General features: G+C 38.7%; 1 protein-coding gene across 1 annotated transcript; it reads left to right on the forward strand.

Annotated features, from left to right (window-relative positions):
• The first annotated feature begins 318 nt into the window (after positions 1-318).
• COPZ1 (COPI coat complex subunit zeta 1) lies at positions 319-17754 on the forward strand. Its single transcript, XM_032211038.1, has 9 exons — positions 319-454; positions 11935-12003; positions 12964-13045; positions 14497-14588; positions 15023-15078; positions 15772-15849; positions 16329-16380; positions 16726-16764; positions 17374-17754. Exons 1-9 carry the CDS (start codon positions 374-376, stop codon positions 17419-17421), a joined length of 597 nt encoding a protein of 198 aa, XP_032066929.1. The 5' UTR covers positions 319-373; the 3' UTR covers positions 17422-17754.
• The last annotated feature ends 359 nt before the right edge of the window (positions 17755-18113 follow it).

Below are 18113 nucleotides of genomic sequence, written 5' to 3' on the forward strand. Positions count from 1 at the left end.
TTCCTTGAAAACGAATAAAACTCTATTTCCCCATTTGCAAGAAAAGAAGATCTTTCTCCGATCATGTGATCGCATCTGGCCAATAATTACGGCCTAACAGCTTTCTCCTTCACCATGGAAACAGTCACACTTCCGGTGCCCGCCTTCCTCGGCATCGATCCGTGGCAAGGTGAGCGGCAGCTTTATCTTCGAATCACAGATGTGGGAGGGTCTTCAAGGTGCGTCACGCCCCATGTTAGAAATTCGCAAAAGGTAGCCTTGGCTAAAAAAGGAGGTAGGAAAATGGGATGCGCAGGTTAGACGAGGAAGAAGCGACTTAGCCAATGAGCGGTCACTTAGAAAGGTGGAGGCGTGGTCTAATGAACAGATTGGCATGGAGCCAGCCAATGCTGGGCAGCCGCGGCTTGTGCTCCACGTCGGCATCGGGGCGACCAAGATGGAGGCGCTGATCCTGGTAGGAGCCAGAGGGGCAAGAGAGGGGAGAGGGAGAATTGCTGGGGTGCGCGCCTGTTACCATGGAGATGGGCAGGTGGGCGGGGCGGAGCTAGTCGGTTGCTGCTGGGGTGCTTTTGGGCCTGGGCTTGAGCTCCTCTGGAGGGAGTCCGGGCCCGGCCACCCGAGAAGACGCAGGGAGGCTGGGCCGGTCCATATGGCGGAGAGGGCACGGCAGGCTGAGAGAAACTCCAGGTGCTGGTTGACACACCAGTCAGGATGGGACAGAGCAAGGAAAGTCCCTGTCTAGTCTTCTCTGGCCACGCCGCAGAAACGTGGGACAAATCAGCTCTCTCTTTTATAGAAAAAAAATGCAGTGGTTGCTGTTCCATCTATGAATTTAATCAAGGAAAGGACAAAAAGCCGAGTTAAAGCTTTCGTTTCCATTTCCAGATGGATAAAGTAGGACTTCTACTGAAGAAAAGCACTCTTGTACTCCTATTTCTTAACTGTTTGCTGCTGACCTGGCTTTAAGGAGCATTTCTTTTCACAGAAATATATTTGATTACAGAATTACTTCTTAAACCAGGAAGGTTGTGAAAATAATATTTCCAAGGAACTTCTTTGAGATGAGCCGCAAAACAGCTGGCTCTGAATATGATCTGCAGTGTTGCTACAAGGCCACAATAGGTCTTACAGGATTCGTCAGTGTCTTTGCGGTATTTGTAAAATTAAACTGAAAGAAAACTTTTATGCAGGTTTGTCCCGATACAAAAAAAAAGTTTATGTTCATTCCATATGGAAAACAATCAAGACTCTAAACCAGCCCTCAAAAGCATTTTCAAAAAGCGCTGCTATATTAATTTACTTTTTTTGATTTATACACACTGCAATCAAGGAGACACTGTAATTTTTAATTTATAAGGTACAAAGCATTTTCACAGTATTTTATTCATCTGACCCAGTTTCCATTATGGAGCGTGTGCCCCTTTCAAAAGCCAACAACTCTTTATCCCATGAAAGGATGTGTATCTCTGCCCCAAACATTTGAGAGCATCTGGTGAGTACAATATCTTGATATCACAGGAAGACAATTGAAGTCTCCAATTCAAAGTAAAATATCCAACTCTCACTTCGCAGAGGTCAGCTACCTAACAGCTCCAGGACAGATAAAAATACAAATGAACAATGGGAAAAATTTCCTGCTAAACTTCCCATAATACATCTACACTGGAACCTACTAGAAAATGGTGATCTAATCTTTCACAGATAAGAAATAGCAGCCTTGCTCAATCCAGTCAAATCCAGTCCAGCAAATTATTTATTATCATGATCAATCATATTCCTATGATACACCACAAATTTTACAAAGAGTTCCACCTTCTGCTACCATTTATTGATAGATTGGTAATGAGAAACCTGACAACAACATACTTTGTGAAGTTTCATTTGAAAACAGTATCGTTCTTGTTCTTTTCAGAAGGGTTGGAGTGAAATTTGATTTTCCATGAGTATGCATAACATATCATGTAAAATGTGGAACTGACTGCTGACTAAGTATCTACAATTGTACTACAACATGGGTTATTATGAAATCACATGCATCTCATACGTTTGCATTTGAAATTTTGGAATCCTGTTGAGCACAATCTTAGTTGAAATCTTGACAGCTTCTGAAAATACATCCTGCTGAGAGTAACTTTCAGTTGGAATCTCTATGCTTTATAAATTGTTTTGCAGGCTTGGGTCGAAATCTTGGGGTGCTCAATAAGTTCCCCAACCCTGTGGCGTTGGCCTTATTCTGAACAGTGGAGAACCAGTATGTATTCACCTCTTTGTCAGTCAGCCACATTTCAAATACATAACATGCCATTAATACAAATACAAAATCAACAAGATGCTCTTTTAAGGTGCTTGATATTTTGTAGGTGCTGGAATGTATTTTCATGTTTGAAGGGAAAAATATTATGGCATACAGTTGTAATAATAGATGGAATAATTTATAATTTGTAGCATTTGAAGACATTTTGAATCTGCTTCTAATATGACCAACTACCTCATTAAATTTTATTTATGATTTTCAAATGTTGACTCTTGTACATCCCAACTTCTTTTTCTTAATATTTACTACGCTTATAGTGAAATGAAAAATACCAGAATTTATCCCCATGGCCTAATAACATTAATGCTGGGAAGGTCTGTTTTTTAGGGGGCAACAATTACAGTTTTATAAAGCAGGGTTAGTAGATGTTAGATATGTGAGATAATAATGAAAATCTAAGTATCTATCAGATAATGTCTCAAAGTAATACAAAGGACATAGAATTAAAGAATGATAGGACTAGGAATTTGTCTTGGAGATCATGATTGGCAAGTCTTGGCAATACATTTAAGTGTAGGTAAAATGCCTCAAGTCAAGCTTGATTTCTGTTGATTTCATGGATATGACCATATAATATTCTTGGCAATGGGGTGGAAATAATTTTTGAGGTGGAGGTAGACTTTTCTGACTTCCTATTATAGCATGCAATTTCCTCTAATGGTCTCACATCAAGGAACCAGCCAAGCCTGATCCTCCTTAATAACCAAAAGTAGGCAGATGCCTCTACCTGCTCTTGTTGAACAGCAGGGAGTCAGAAATTCTACTTCAGATCTCTTAGCAGAATTTTAAAATAGTGGGTTACCTTGCTCTGGCTTAAGAGAACAGTAATACACAGTAATAACAATGACAACTAGTATCAATAAAAAAATTGTTTTGCAAAAAACCACACTTCCTGGTGGAGTTCTTTTGGGTAGGGATGATTTGAGTTGTTTGAGAAACCAAGATGTTTTTAATGATCTCACATTCTTTTCCTCTTTATTATTGCCAAACATTTAACTTTGCACTTGGGTCCAATTGAGATTTTTTCTGAGAAACAGATAGGATGAGGTGCAGAAATTAGTGTTTCTTATGAGCACCTATTCTAGCTAGCAAACTATTGAAGCATTAGTGGGATATTGTAACATAAAATTGAATGCCATAGCTAAAATAACAATTATTTGCCAGATATTATATTGAAAGGTATTTGAAGAAAAATGAAAGATAATGTCACGCTTCTCGCTATTTTTATTTCTAAATAATATTTTTCCTGAAACATTTATATTAATAATCTGATGGATTTAATACTGTTATTTTTACATGACTCGATAAATGTTCTGTGAATGCGTCAGTTTATAAACAAAAGCTGTTTGGGGTCGTCCATAATATGGGATGGGGTCCTGAGAGCAAAAAGGTTAAATAATACTACTCTGTAGCAGTGATTCTCAACATGAGCCCTATGGTCCCTGATGAAGTCACGCCATATTTCTAGGGAGCCACGTAAAATTTCTGAGAGAACTATTTAAATGTAACAGCAAAGTATTTGTCATGATCCTCACATTTCAGTATCTCTGCTAATTTCAGCAGTATAATCAATGAAAATCGCTATAGTTTGTAGTACAGTATACGATACAGATTAATAAACGGCGCAGATAGCAAATTGACTGTGAGAGATCACAGTGGTAAATGTGGTTCAGAAGGGTTCCATGAGCAAAAAATTAGTTGAGAATCTAGGCTGACCTGGAAAATAGAAATAATATTCAAAACAGTCACAAGAGGCCAAAGAAATGGAGCTGAAAATACTGATGCAATTTAAAAGAAGTGAGTGCATTTAGAAGTTGCATGGTTTTAAAATGTCGATTGCAAACTTAAAATGAGTGCTGTGTCTGCAAACCAAGGAAATGCTTTTTTAAAAGCTCTGTGAACTGAAGCCCACTTTGCAAATCACATAAATAATTGTTGTACTCTAATCTCCATTGGTCCGACCTCACCTCAACTATTATGCTTAATTCTAAGTACTATGCTTTAAAAAGGATCCAGGGAAAAAAATTCAACAGGATCAGAGAAAGGCATAATCAGGGGATGAAAAAGTATAGGCCGCTATGGGAAAAGACTGAAAGATGTTGAAAAGTGATAAGGGGCATGACAGCATTCCTGAAATAGCTTGAAAGGCTGATGTATAGAAGCAGCACAAGAACTTTTATTTTTTATTCCACAGTACCGAAAGTGGAGTAATAATTTTAAGATGGAGAAAGTCAGATTTCACTTGAAAGATAGAAAAAACTTCCAGTGAGTAAGAATAGTTGATACTGACAACAGTTACCCAGGAAACTGGTGGGGTCTCCTTACTGTGTTCATGCTGCATGTCTGGGATGCGGTAATTTAAATTCCTGAACCAAGCAGGAGATCCAACTTGATGGTTTAACGGGCCCCTTCTAACTCTGATTCTCTTACTCCTCACCTGGGTTATCCTGGGAGATAATGGCAAGGAAGATTAGTGTTTGAGACAGAAAATTAATGTTTTCGATTTTGCTGGTACCCAATAATGCTAGCTTTTCTTTGGGGGGGGGGAAAGTGGGCTGATTTGGTTGTAAACTTTACACAGCAATGTTTCGAGAACCTGCATTAAAAGGATGCATGAGGTCAGTCTCTTATAAACTAGCTTCATTTATTGACTTATAAAGGACATAAGCCATTTTGGTTTCATTACCTTCTGTAATCTTAAACTCTGGACTTGCTGGTGTTATACCCACATCTTTTAAATTAGAGATGTACTGCCTGAGGCTCAGAGTTACTTGTGCCTGCAGAAAATTCCCAAACTTGCTATCACATTATAACTTTTAATGTGGTAGGATAAGTGATTAAATACATAATTAGAAAGTAATCATGGTAAGTATAATTAATTTCAATTAAATATAAATGAAATGAAAGTTTCTGGTATAGCCCCATCTATTCCTTTTTGTAATATATCCAAGAAAAAGTTGGGATCCACTGCATATATGTTAATGTGCATTACTTCAGTGACTTCAAGACTTGGTAAGGCTAAATGGCTCAGCTACTTAGTTTTCCTGCTTGTTTAACTGAATAGTATTCTAGATTTATGCTTCAATTTAGTTCTAAACAGTCCTGAACGGTTTAATTCAGTTTAAACTGAATGGTTTAGAGAGGTATAATCAGAGGTGGTAATCAGCCAGTTCTGACAGTTTCTGGAGAACCGGTAGCAGAAATTTTGAGAGTGGGGAGGGAATGGGGATTTTGCAGTATCCTTCCCCTCTAAAAGCCATGCCCAGAGAACTGGTAGTAAAAAAAATTGAATCCCACCATTGGGTATAATCCTTTTAGTTATGTAGCTCACTAAATGACTCATTTTATTAAATGTATGTCCTCCTTTTCTCTTGGCAGGCTGCAAAAGGGTTGAAAACAAAATCTAAGTAGCATGAGGATTTTTTACTTTTTAATTTGTTTCTGATGCACATGATGCCGTATCAGGGATCTTAAACCTGTCATTTCAAGATAATCTGACCGCATGGAATGCTATGAGGTTAAAATAGGAAATATGTTTTAAATAGTCAACAATGCTTCTTGGTGAAAAAAATGTTCCAACATTCTTAATTATGCACAGAGAAAATGAAGTTGCCTGTGGGTAGACCATTTTGAACCTGCCTTTTTCTACTGTATTATGATGGTAACTGACATTCATGTGAGCAGTGGTTTTATATAGAGCCATTACATGCTGAAAACCTTAGTCCATCCAATATTACAGTAAATCTGTCAGGAGGTTGTTTTGTTATTCTCATTTTATATTTAATTACCTATGGTTTAATATCACTTTAGAAAATTACATAAATAATCCAGAATTGAGTTGATTTTTAATTTTTCAAAAGAAAAAAATTAAATTGTAAGTCACCTTGCAGCGAGGTGGACAACAAGCAAACTTAATAAAACTAATAAATAAAATATTCATGTTCAAATACCATTTTGTTTTATTTAGGTTGTAAAAAGCAGATGATTCTTATCCTTCATTTTGGAACTGTGGGAAGCTAATACTCTGTCTGGAGATGGTATAATCTACTTGAGACTATGATGAAAAAGAAACTGCTGCTTATAAAAAAATATCTTGAGATGCAAAGTCACAGCCTAGAAACTGATTGAATTTCTGAATAAAAATGGGGCCACGGTATGGCCACCTCAGAGATCTCTTAGGCTATTTTCAGACATCTTTGTGCTATGTGCATGAAGATAAAATCGATAAATGTTCTTCAATTACATCCTGACTGAACTGTTCTAACATGTACTGAGGGGGACAGTTTTTGAGAATCACTACATTAACCATGTTAGAACAACTTTCTTGGATAAAATAATATTGCTTCCTGAAGATATGGTTTGCAGTTTGGTGGCTAGAATTGGTTGGCACATCTAAAGATAATATATCAACTACCGTACATACATTTTTGGCAAGATCCATACTAGCCATGGTGACACAAGTGTTTTGCATCCCTGTTCGGGAGCTCTGACATTTTCTACTTAAAAAGTGATCAGGAACCTCAGGTGGTTCACAGTGCTGGACTGTTGACTATGGTGCTTTTAATAAGCTCCATCAACCATTGAGGGCACAGTTCAGTGGTTTTTTTAAAATAAACGATAAAACTCAGTATGCCTTGGGATCAGAGTAGCTGGAAGACCATCTTCTTGCCTTTGAGAGGATGTCTGGGTATTAATGTATTCAGAAGCGGTCCTTTTTTGCATTACATCATCATCTGATCTATGTTTACTACGAATGTGAGAGGGGGCTTTCTGGGTGACAGATCTGAATCCCTTGGCCAAGACAAGGCAGTTTAACTAAATCACTTGTCTATTTTGATAAGCAAGTAGATTTTTATTGAGACATGCAGTGGGCTTTTAAGCTATTCACAGAGGGATTAATGGATGCATGCTGCATTTTTAAAGAATATATGTGTCTGATTGACTTTTATGTGTTACTCTTTATATTTTACCATCCATTTTCATATTGTAAGCTGCCTTGAGCAATATTGCTAATAGGAACATAGACTATATATTTTATCAATAAAATAAAAGTTGCCATTTCTCCCCACTCTCCATTTCTAATAATACAGATGAGGGTGTTTTGCAAGACAAAATATGAAGCACACAAAGCAACAATTGTATGCTATCAAAAGATAATAAAGCTATAAACCTACATTCCACGCATTTGAGATGGATCTCAGCAGGAGTTATTTGTGAGTGTCAGTCACATGAGGTTGGATTATAAAGCATATTGCATAACCACACCCACTCCAAAAATCCTTCATAATGCTTATCAGAGTAGATTGTTCACATTCTCAAGTTTATAAAACAACTTTCCCTAATCTGATGGATTCTATAATGGCTCCGAATGGCTTTAGGGCTATGAATATCAGTGGGGATTACAGAACAAGATTAGTTTTTTCTTGAATCTAACTAACTATAGTTTAGATAGAAAAAAATGCCCAACCATCATCATCTATAGCAGAAGAGATTTAACTTTTGTCTCTTATGAATGGCAGCATTGATAGTGTTGAGGAAAAGAATGCAAGTAAGTTTATTTTTCTTTTGAAAAAGTGTCACTTTCTTCACATTGATTACCTAACTTGGAAAAGGTCTGAGTTGGGCCCATTTGATTCTAACAATATCTTTTCTCATTTTTTCATTACCTTGCATGTGGGCTATATTGCCTTTCTGTAAACTTCAGTGGAAATGGCTCTGCCTCCTCCCTGCAGCTTTCCAAATGTCTTTTGCAAATAAAACAAACACATATATAATTCTTCCTACCTTCTCTCCCTTTCCAAACACACTCCTTCCTCGGGGATCTTGGCAGCTGTAAAATCTTTATGGCAGTACTGCTGCTATCGTGCTGACCATCTGGGCCACTGCACACCTAGTTTAATTGACTGGACTTTAATTTATTGAAACTTCAGAATTAAATGATCAGAATAAACTATGCAGTAACTCTTAATGTCTTGTTCAAATGGTTGATTGCTCAAGGCAGCCTTTGGCTTGAACAGGAAGGCTTCAGTGAAAAAAATACACCACTTCTGACCTTCCAGTTAATGCTCATTATAGATTTAAACTTTGTTTAATTGTTTTCTCTCCAATATAAACCAGTCTCTTTGCTAAAGAGATGTATAAATTCTACTTTAATAATATATGGTGAGCATCTGTTTTTCTCTTCCTGGAAATAAAACTAATGTGAGTTCCAGACCATATTTGTGGCAGCATTCAATCTGGATTAGATCAGGTAACTCAATAGTTCTGATATATTTACATTGGTCATTGGTTGCATAGCTTTAGGTATTTGTACTGTTGTACTTGCAGTTTCTAAGAGCTTCAGTGCAGAATTCAGATACCCCATCTTGCTGCAAAACAGAGATCTCTCACATTGAGATCTGTGCACATAAAGTGAAATATTATAGAAAGGGAGGAAAATTCCTACAACATTTCTGCCTCCTATGTTTGTGAGATGAATTTGTGCATGTGTGAGTAGGAATGAAGAGAATTAAAAAAATATTTGAATTTTCTCTGTTGATGATCATTTCTCTCTGAGAATGGATGAGCCAGCCAAAGAGGAATCCTGGGGGGAAAAATTCTCTACCTTCCTATGGAAACTGGCAGTTTTTTCATGTTTCCCTCTTCAAATGGAAAACCTTTGCATTCCCAGTCCTTGCATCCCATTTGTTTATAGCAAATTATTCTTGCAAATCTTGTATGAGAGTATGTGTTCAATCGACAAAGAAGTTAGCCTGTCAGGTTTGTTCTCAACCTTGCTTTGCGTGACTTGAAAATATAGTTTGGAACAATATGATATGATAGCAATAAGTCATCCAACATGGCTGATCTATTGGTTTTCTGATCTAAGACCTCTCAGTAATTGCACAATTCATAGAATTCCCTAGATAAATAAAAAGCCTCTGCATTGAGAAGTGTTGAGTATTGTAACAATTTCTAAGTTCTAGTTCTTTGGGTTGCCTAGTAACAAATATGGGTCCTGTACAAGCAGAATTGCTGGACACTGTAGGACTAGAGATAATATTCAGCTTGTTATCGAATACCATGAAATGCTGGTAGGTTGCTCTGCAAAAGACCATCATTTGTTTTAAATTCACTTGTTTTAAATTCTAGACTTTGTTTTGTGATGGCTTCAGGCTCAATCTTAAGAAGAATAGTGTTGCCCACTTCTATAGTCATCAGGAATCCTTGTTTCATAAAACTTAGGAAGAAGCATTCTCCCTGCTTTCTTGGCCTTTAACCATATCAGTAGCACAGTGGCTCAGAATGGGGAATCAGGCTTTAGCTTGGTGTATGCAGGTCTGTTCCACAGATGGTCTTCTGCCCCCAGAGAGGACCTGTTGTAGCGCTTGAGGTGAAGTTCTGTTATACACTTTGACTGTGGCTACATGGAAGTCAGTGCATCACAGAACTTTGTCTCGAGAGCTTTTTAGCATCCATCAGGGGGAAAAATGGAATTTGGGGAGCTGATTTATGCCAAGCCCAACTGTTGATGTTTGATAGGATTTTTATTAAGCCTATCTTGAAGCTCACCAGGAATTTTGTCTTGAGTTCTTCTTTAGGCAGAGGATGTGATCCACCATGCAGCTACAGCCTCTCTTGTCTGAATCCTGTTAGGATGTGTCATTAAGCTCTAAACATGGCAAGAAAGCGGTCCATGTTTCCCATATGTTTGACTCTGTATGTCAGGATTGAGCTGGAAAGTTTTATGTTGCATATTGACTTACGATGGAAGCTATAACTGGTCATAGCTCTGACAAGCTGATATTCGACTAAACCACATTTAGTTCTGCTATTGAGTTGAGAACGGCACCTTCGCTTGTTTTTAGTCAAGGAGCAATCTGCAAAATTTATGGTCTTATCTTACTACTTCTCTCATAAAAAGGCAGAGGCTCCAAGAACTTCTTAAAGGTGAAATTTTTGCAGGTACAACGGAAATCCTCTCTTCTTCGCAATTATTAGGTGATTGTCTGCTTGAGAGAAATAGAGAGAAAGGAGGGAGGGACAGTATTTCTATCTCCAGTTCAAGATAGATGGTTAGTGAGCAAAAATCCCCAAAAGTTGATCTGGGAAGGACATATACATAATATAGTACATTAAGGTAAGACCAGTCTGTATTCTGGAGGAGTACATTGACTATGTAATACTTGCCATGCATGTCTCTATTTTGTTCTTCATTTGGAGTTTCCTACAGGCCTGTTTGGCCTCTTTGATATTCAGTAAGCTCTAATGATGTACTAACTTCAGTGCATCTTCTTCGCAGTCCTTCAGAGAGTCTTCCAGTGCCCTTTTCTCTTCTTCAACTGTCTGGTGCGGTTGAAACATTCCATGTCCCCTAATTATTACATTATGGTTGGTCACACAGACAACCAGAGATTGAGACTGGAGGGTGTTTTTACCCACCTATTGAACCTTTCCCCAAGGACCTGTCATAGGCAGATGTTATTGTTTGATAGTGTTAAAGGTATCATCACAGGATGTATGTAAGTGCTTTCAAACGTAGTTGCCTTTTGCAGTTGACTGATGGCGATTTTGTCAATTCCAAGGGCGCTCATGTTTTCAGATTACACCCAAGGCACCTATGACTACTACCTTTGCTTTCTTTTGTCACAGTTGTGCTATTTGCAGGTCTTTATATTTTGTGATTTTTCTCCAGTTGTTTCTCTTCTGCTATCTCCAGGTACTGCAGCATCCACTGTCCAGAGGTTTTTTGTCTTTCTTATCAACAATTGTTAAGGGTGTTGAATGGCAGGTGTTTGTCTGTCTGAATTCTAAAGTCCCAGAGCACTTTAACATCTTCATTTTCTACTATTTGTCTATTTTATAATCCCACCAGTTCTTATGTGTTGGCAAATGGTATTTCTTGTAAATATTTCAATGTACCATTATTGCTATTTTGTTTTGCCTTTGTTTTTTGTAATAAGACTCTGGGATCTCCTTGCAGCAGCTATTTTATTAGTGGTAGTAGTAGCAGCAGCAGCAGCAGTAGTAGCAGTAGTAGCAGCAGTAGTAGTACTGTAGCAGCATTTATATTTATACTTGCCCAATTCCCAGCAACTCTTACTTACTGAATGGGCTACCATAACTTACCAAGTGACTGGATTAGACTGAAATGACTGTAAGTTATGCAGACCTGGAGTGACATATTCTGACAGATTTATTTCATCAGTAGATCTGTATGTGTTTTTCACATTATAAAATGGTAGCAGACAAAAATGTCATTTGATCTCCAACAATTCATCATCTTAGAGAAAAAGAAATGAAGTTTCTAGTCCTTGTGAGGCGCTATGTGAAGTTGGAAAACACATATATAGAACTATAAACGTTGGAATCAGACCCATAGTGGTTAGTGTGGAAGTTTCAGGGTCCCTTACTATGGTTTTAATTTGCTTAACTCATTACTATCACAATAGCTGAATAAAATTTGCAACACAATATGGATTTCATTTCACCTCAGCATCTACATACTGTAGTTTTGTTCAGTGTAACAAGTTACGATGGTGATTCTGTGCATCTCTACACCACACTCTGGTTAAAAAAATGAGTTGCACTTGGCATGAATTGAATGGAACAGTGAATGTGTACTTTTTCCCACCCCCCAGGAACCATCTCTCTACACAGTGAAAGCCATTCTGATTTTAGACAATGATGGAGACCGACTTTTTGCTAAGGTAAGTCATGGGGCCCGTAAAGAGTGAAAAAATTCAAAGTTTTAAGAACTCAAACTGTAGCTCCCCAAATCTATATCTATTAAAAATTTTCTGGTTTAGAATAGTTTCTTTTTTCTTTTTTAATGAAGCTAGCATGTCTTTTTATGCCCTAGTGTACTATCTTGAAGGGTGAAGGAAATGTGTTTCTGCAGCTACATTTGATTTGGGTGGATAATTTATGAGATCTTGGCACAATTTCCTCCTACCCAGATTCAAATGCCTTATATCCAGTGGTGGGATTCAGTCAGTTCGCACCTATTTGGGAGAATCGGTTGTTGGAAGAAATCTCCTTTTGTTTTTTTCCCCACTTCACAGGGCTAATCCTGTAAGGAAGGCAGGAAGGAAACATTCTGGTATTGTTTCTAGCCTAATCTTTATTGCCCTGCTTACAGAAACTGCCTCTCCGGTTAACCCTTCTTACATTGTAACAGCTAAGGAGAAGCGCCCATCGATGTGAGTGACGTTGAGTTGGCCACGCCCACCCAGTCACATGACCACTGAGCCCTGCCTACCCAGCTGGTCATTAGGGCAGAGAATAGTTGTTAAATTATTTGAATCCCACCACTGCTTATATCTGCCTCAGTTCCCCATTTGTAGAAAACAGGGAGGTGCCTATCAGGTTTATTATGATGCTAAAGAAACAGAATACCCTTCCACAGCTAATAGATGTGGCAGACTGTGCAGTTAAATGAGATATGAGGAACCATTGGCCCGCTCAATATTCTTGAGTTCATAATTTACATTAACTCCCAACTGCCATGTTTCCTAGAGATGGTGGTCCGGCCATAACTTACAGGATCCCCTGCTCCTGATTTTAGTATATGAAGTTGCCTTTAGCATGATTGTATGTCTCATTTGAATCTGGCCACTTGTTTTCTTTCATTGCCTCTCAGCTAATCAGCCTTTCTTTTCCTGTACTAGTATTATGATGACACATATCCCACCGTCAAGGAGCAGAAGGCTTTTGAGAAGAATATTTTCAGCAAGACCCATCGGACAGATAGTAGGTTTTCCATGGATCATGATTTACCAATTATTTTTCAATAAATGTTAATATTTCCAAAGGCCAGATCTATACCAGTGGGAAAAACTAGAATTAATGTGTACAATAAAGTTTTAAGGACATTTTTAAGAATGCTGATTTTTAAAAGTTCCCAGGTTATTTTTAATTTACACTTCATTTTTAGGAGAAATTTGTTATATCAAGGGTAAGCAATCCATGTAGCTCTCTTATGAGAAGAGATTGAGTAGACTGGGAATGTTTGGCTGTGAAAAATTGAGTATGAGGGAAAAGATTCCAGTGTTCTTTAAATTCTGGAAAGTGGATGACCTAGAAGAAAATGAAGATGTGCTTTTCATTGTCTTAGAGTGCAAGACACAAAATAGTGGTCTTGTTACAGAAAGCACATTTGGGTTGAATGTCAGGAAAATAGAGTAAAAACAGATTTACAGTAGAACCACCCTATTCAAAGTGATGTTGGGTTCTTTTTTATTGGATACAGTCAGTTGGATAATAGTCCATGCATAGAGCATTTAGGACTCAGGCTTAAATGTCTCCTTTAAATTCCATGAGTCTAAAGTTTGCTTTGAAAAAGAAAATTCTTTGAGAGAAGTGAAGTCCACCACTATTGTCCTACCTATCCCCTAAAGCCCCCTCTGGATTTTGTTCAAGGTTCAGTTTTGAAACAAAATTTCTTTTTGTTGCTCCCTCCAATTACATAAAATCAAAAGCACATATTACACGACTGTAATAAGATATTCTTTTCAAATTTCTTGTTTCCTGAGAAGCATCCTACATGTTTGTGCATGTGAGCTGATGCAGGAATGTGGATTCATGCTGCACCCTGTAACACATAATTTCTTTATATAACACTAATTGCAAATTGGTATGAATATAAGTATTGATAGGTTATTACAGCAGTCCAGTTTAAAAAAATTTTTTAAAGCAAGAGCCAATTGTTACTATAGTAGTGTAGATTCTCCCAAAAGCCTGCATTAACTCTGGGGCAACATTTTAAGCAGCTTTTGAAAGTTAAGGGTGGCTGTACTGTATCAGAATCGGGTGAAATGCTACTGGTTCGGACCAGTTTGCCCAAACCAGTAGTAAAAATGCTGCTGGTTTGCCCGAACCGGTAGTTAAAGAAATGAAACCGATTTTTCCGACGAGCAGCTGTGATACACAATGTATATTAGCTAGAAAGCAGGATTTCCTGCTTTCTAGCTAATATAAATCACACAGCACAGCTGACTCCCCCCCCTGCTGTTCGCTTACCTTACCTTTTTGACACTGTGCATGCGTGAGAGGTACGCGCTCTGTGCATACACACACTCACATTGCTACTGAACCAGTAGCAAACATAAGTGGATTTTACCCCTGATCAGAATATTATCATTACTCAGGATTGGAAATATAACTTAGTTGTATTATCTCTCTCCCACCCTCTCTTGTTCCAGGTGAGATTGCCCTCTTAGAAGGCCTGACTGTTGTTTATAAGAGCAGCATTGACCTGTATTTTTATGTTATTGGCAGCTCCTATGAAAATGAGGTATGTTGTTCTAGGAGCAAAGCAGCTGTTTGCAGTAGAACCACTAATTTCAACCCTGCTGACTTCCACATGAAGAAAATGTTGTTGCCATCATTGTTATATGATGGCAACTTAGGTTGTGTGAAAACTGACTGCAGACTGCAAAATACTGACACTGTTGACCTTGGACAGAACTTTTGGCAAGATTGAATCATTATCCTTTCTTATTCCATTTTAAACGGAGAACCTCATATATATTTAAGAGAAAGGACTAATGGCACATAACATAGATGCACAATTCTGGCACACCATGGCCTACTTTGGTCCCTAGTGACTTGTAGCAAAACACCAATCTTTTCTAGGGAAAAACCTCCAAACATTCCAGAATGAATGTAGCCTTTGGGTCATTGTGTATGCATTTATGTTGATCATATGGATGTGCTTTTACTTTGCAGCTGATGCTAATGGCTGTGCTCAACTGCCTCTTTGACTCTCTCAGTCAGATGTTGCGGTAAGAAGCTCTTTATTGCCTATAGCTGAGGTGTATGGGAACTGAGGTGCAAGATGTCTACTGGGAACTCATTAGAGACGACTCATTTTCTTTCTCAGAAATAACCAGATTTTGATTAGATAACCCTCTCAGGATGTATTCTTGCTACTTGCATTAATAATCTGGAGTCACATCTGTGGATTTGCATGTTTGAGAATTGGTAGGTCCATCATGTGGGTCAGGGGTGTTAAACTGGCGGCCCATGGGCCAAATGCATCACGTGCAGGCCATGCCCATCCTTGCTCCACAAAGGCAAAAAAGTCACGATACGTCACATGATGCAATCGAGTTCGACACCCGTGTTGTAGGGTTTTCAGGGGGCGGGAAAGCAGGGGCTTCATGCTACTGGTGGCTTCACCTAGAGCCACTTAGTTCCATTTGTCTCAGCATTCTCAGCTGGACCCTGGCGGTTCTGCCCTCCCACTCTGCTTTTCCTCTCTCGTATAAGCTTTTTTTACATTCTGGGGTGGGAGGAGTTTCATTCCATCTAGATAATTTTTTGCTTCTGATGGTACCATATCGCTGGCTGAGAAACACCATGTTAAATAAAGGAGGAGTTTTGAACCCAGTCCTGATCCTTAGAAACTTTTAAGAGGCTGAAGTGGTACCCAGTGCCCTAGTTCCAAGCTCATTAGTGTTCGGCATCTCTTGCAGAAAGAATGTGGAGAAGCGAGCTCTCCTAGAGAACATGGAAGGCCTTTTCCTGGCAGCGGATGAAATTGTGGATGGGGGGTGAGTCCAATGTCTTGAGAAATCTGTTCATGCTCAAATTTGGGTTTACCTGTATACGGATCTTGTGCATACTTCTGGACGAAATATGTATTCTCAATGGTAAGAAATGCCTTGGGTTGTTTCAGGAAATATCAGTCTTTGTTACTCTTGCTACCCCTCCCCTTCCAAGAGCTATCAGAGAATGTAGTTCAATTTGTAGTTGAAGAGCTGCGATGGCGCAGGGGTTAGAGTGCAGTACTGTGGGCTACTTTTGCTGCCTGCTGGCTGCCTGCAGTTTGGCAGTTCAATTCTCACCAGGCTCAAGGTTGACGCATCCATCCTTTCGAGGTGGGTAAAATGAAGATCCAGATTGTTGGGGACAATATGCTGACTCTGTAAACTGCTTAGAGAGGGCTGTAAAACACTGTGAAGCGGTATATAAGTCTAAGTGCTATTGCTATTGCTAATTTGGTGAACATTTCTTTCTTTCTCTCTTATAGGGTGATTTTGGAAAGTGATCCCCAGCAAGTACTACATAGGGTTGCCGTACGTGTAAGTGAGCCTTATCTGATCTTTTTTTTCTTGACAGCCTGTCCAGTAGGCAGGAGCTTTCTGACCGAATTGGCTGACAGGCAGAGGCAACAGTTACTTGCTTGTATTTGCAACAGATGAAAGGATGTCACAATTCCACAATCTGTGATTGTGTGTAAGTGGGACGTAATGTTGTAGAGGCAGGGGAAAAGAAAGGATGCACTCTTGATAAGCAATTGGCCTAAGTGGCAAGTTGTAGTCTCTGATTTGGGAACAGAAAAGTAGGAGTCCATCAGATCTATTTTTTAGAAAAGTCAATGAGATATTTTGCATCCCACCAAACAGAGTTCCTTCTTCCTATTTTAGGGGGAGGATGTCCCTCTCACAGAACAGACAGTCTCACAGGTACGTCTTCTGGTCAGATTTTCTGTAGTATTTTACATTTTGCGTGATATCCTCTTTCCATGTACCTGGCTGCCCTTGACTCTTCCTTCCAGTGAACCTTTCTTGAATTTACTCTTGGAGACATTGATAGATAGTGTGCCTCTAGCGTCCTAGGGACATGAGGGCTGTTGCATCACACAAATGTGAGCTTTGAAGCATGATGCAGAACTAAATGCGCATCTAGTCTTTGCTTTCATTTCAATGACCCAAACTTTGAATTTTTAGACTTGTTGAATAGCCCTCTTCCATCTGATGCTGCTCCACTGTGGGATGAGCGAAGTTGTTGTAACTTGGAAATATGATTACAGAATTTGAAACCCCACAAAAGATTTTCATCAGGCAGTTGTGGTTTTGACAAAGTAGACTCCCATTTTATTTGATTAGGACTTAGGATTTGCATTTGCACTGAATGTGCATAGATTACTAGATTTGCCCTTCTCAACTTTAGTTTATGTCTCTTTAGTTATGAACCCCTCTTCTGAGATACTTTTCTGTAAAAGAGTTATGTGGGTGGACAGTTGTGTAAAAAATTCATGCCACCACCAATGTTTACCTTCCCTTTTTTTGCAGGTACTGCAGTCAGCAAAGGAACAGATTAAGTGGTCCCTTCTGCGATGAAGAACCATGTGGGATCTGCTCCATTGATCTGCTATCTTCAACTGAACCTCCTGTGTGTTTGTCTTGCACTGACCAAATTATAACATGACCACCATTTTTGACAGATTTCTAGCTATTTGCAAGTTTCATTGCTCTCCTATTGATTATTAGTGCTATTGTACGGCAGAACACTTATCAGGGTTATTGCACAGATACATGATATGTCAAGAACAGCCAACTCAGTTCATTTTAGATGTTAGCCGCCCTCCTTTTTCCTCTGTAATCCAGAAATACAGTTATTTATAATAAATTTTGTCCAGTTTCTTCCCAGTATTACCACTAGGATAGAAGAAAAGCATACTAACAAATGTTTAAATTTATTTATTAATCACATTTATATAGCTGCCCATCTCCCTCAAAAGGACTCTGGTTGGTGCACAACATTAAATAAAACATCCAATATAAAACAGATTTTAAAAATCCAAAAGCCACAGTAATAAATAAACATAAAAACAAATATACTTTGGATGAAGAGAGGATAAAAATCCCCCCCCCTCCAACAATGGAGTCATCAGAACAGATCTTGGATTCTCTGGGAGACGGCGAAAGAGATGGCACTAATCTAATTCCAGGCAGAAGGATGTTCAATAAGGTAGGCACAACAGCAGAGAAGATAGATCTCCCAGAATCCATCAAATGTAAATCCTTAGCCA

This window comes from Thamnophis elegans, chromosome 2 (genome assembly GCF_009769535.1).
Source record: "Thamnophis elegans isolate rThaEle1 chromosome 2, rThaEle1.pri, whole genome shotgun sequence".
In the NCBI taxonomy this organism is placed as follows: Eukaryota; Metazoa; Chordata; class Lepidosauria; order Squamata; family Colubridae; genus Thamnophis; species Thamnophis elegans.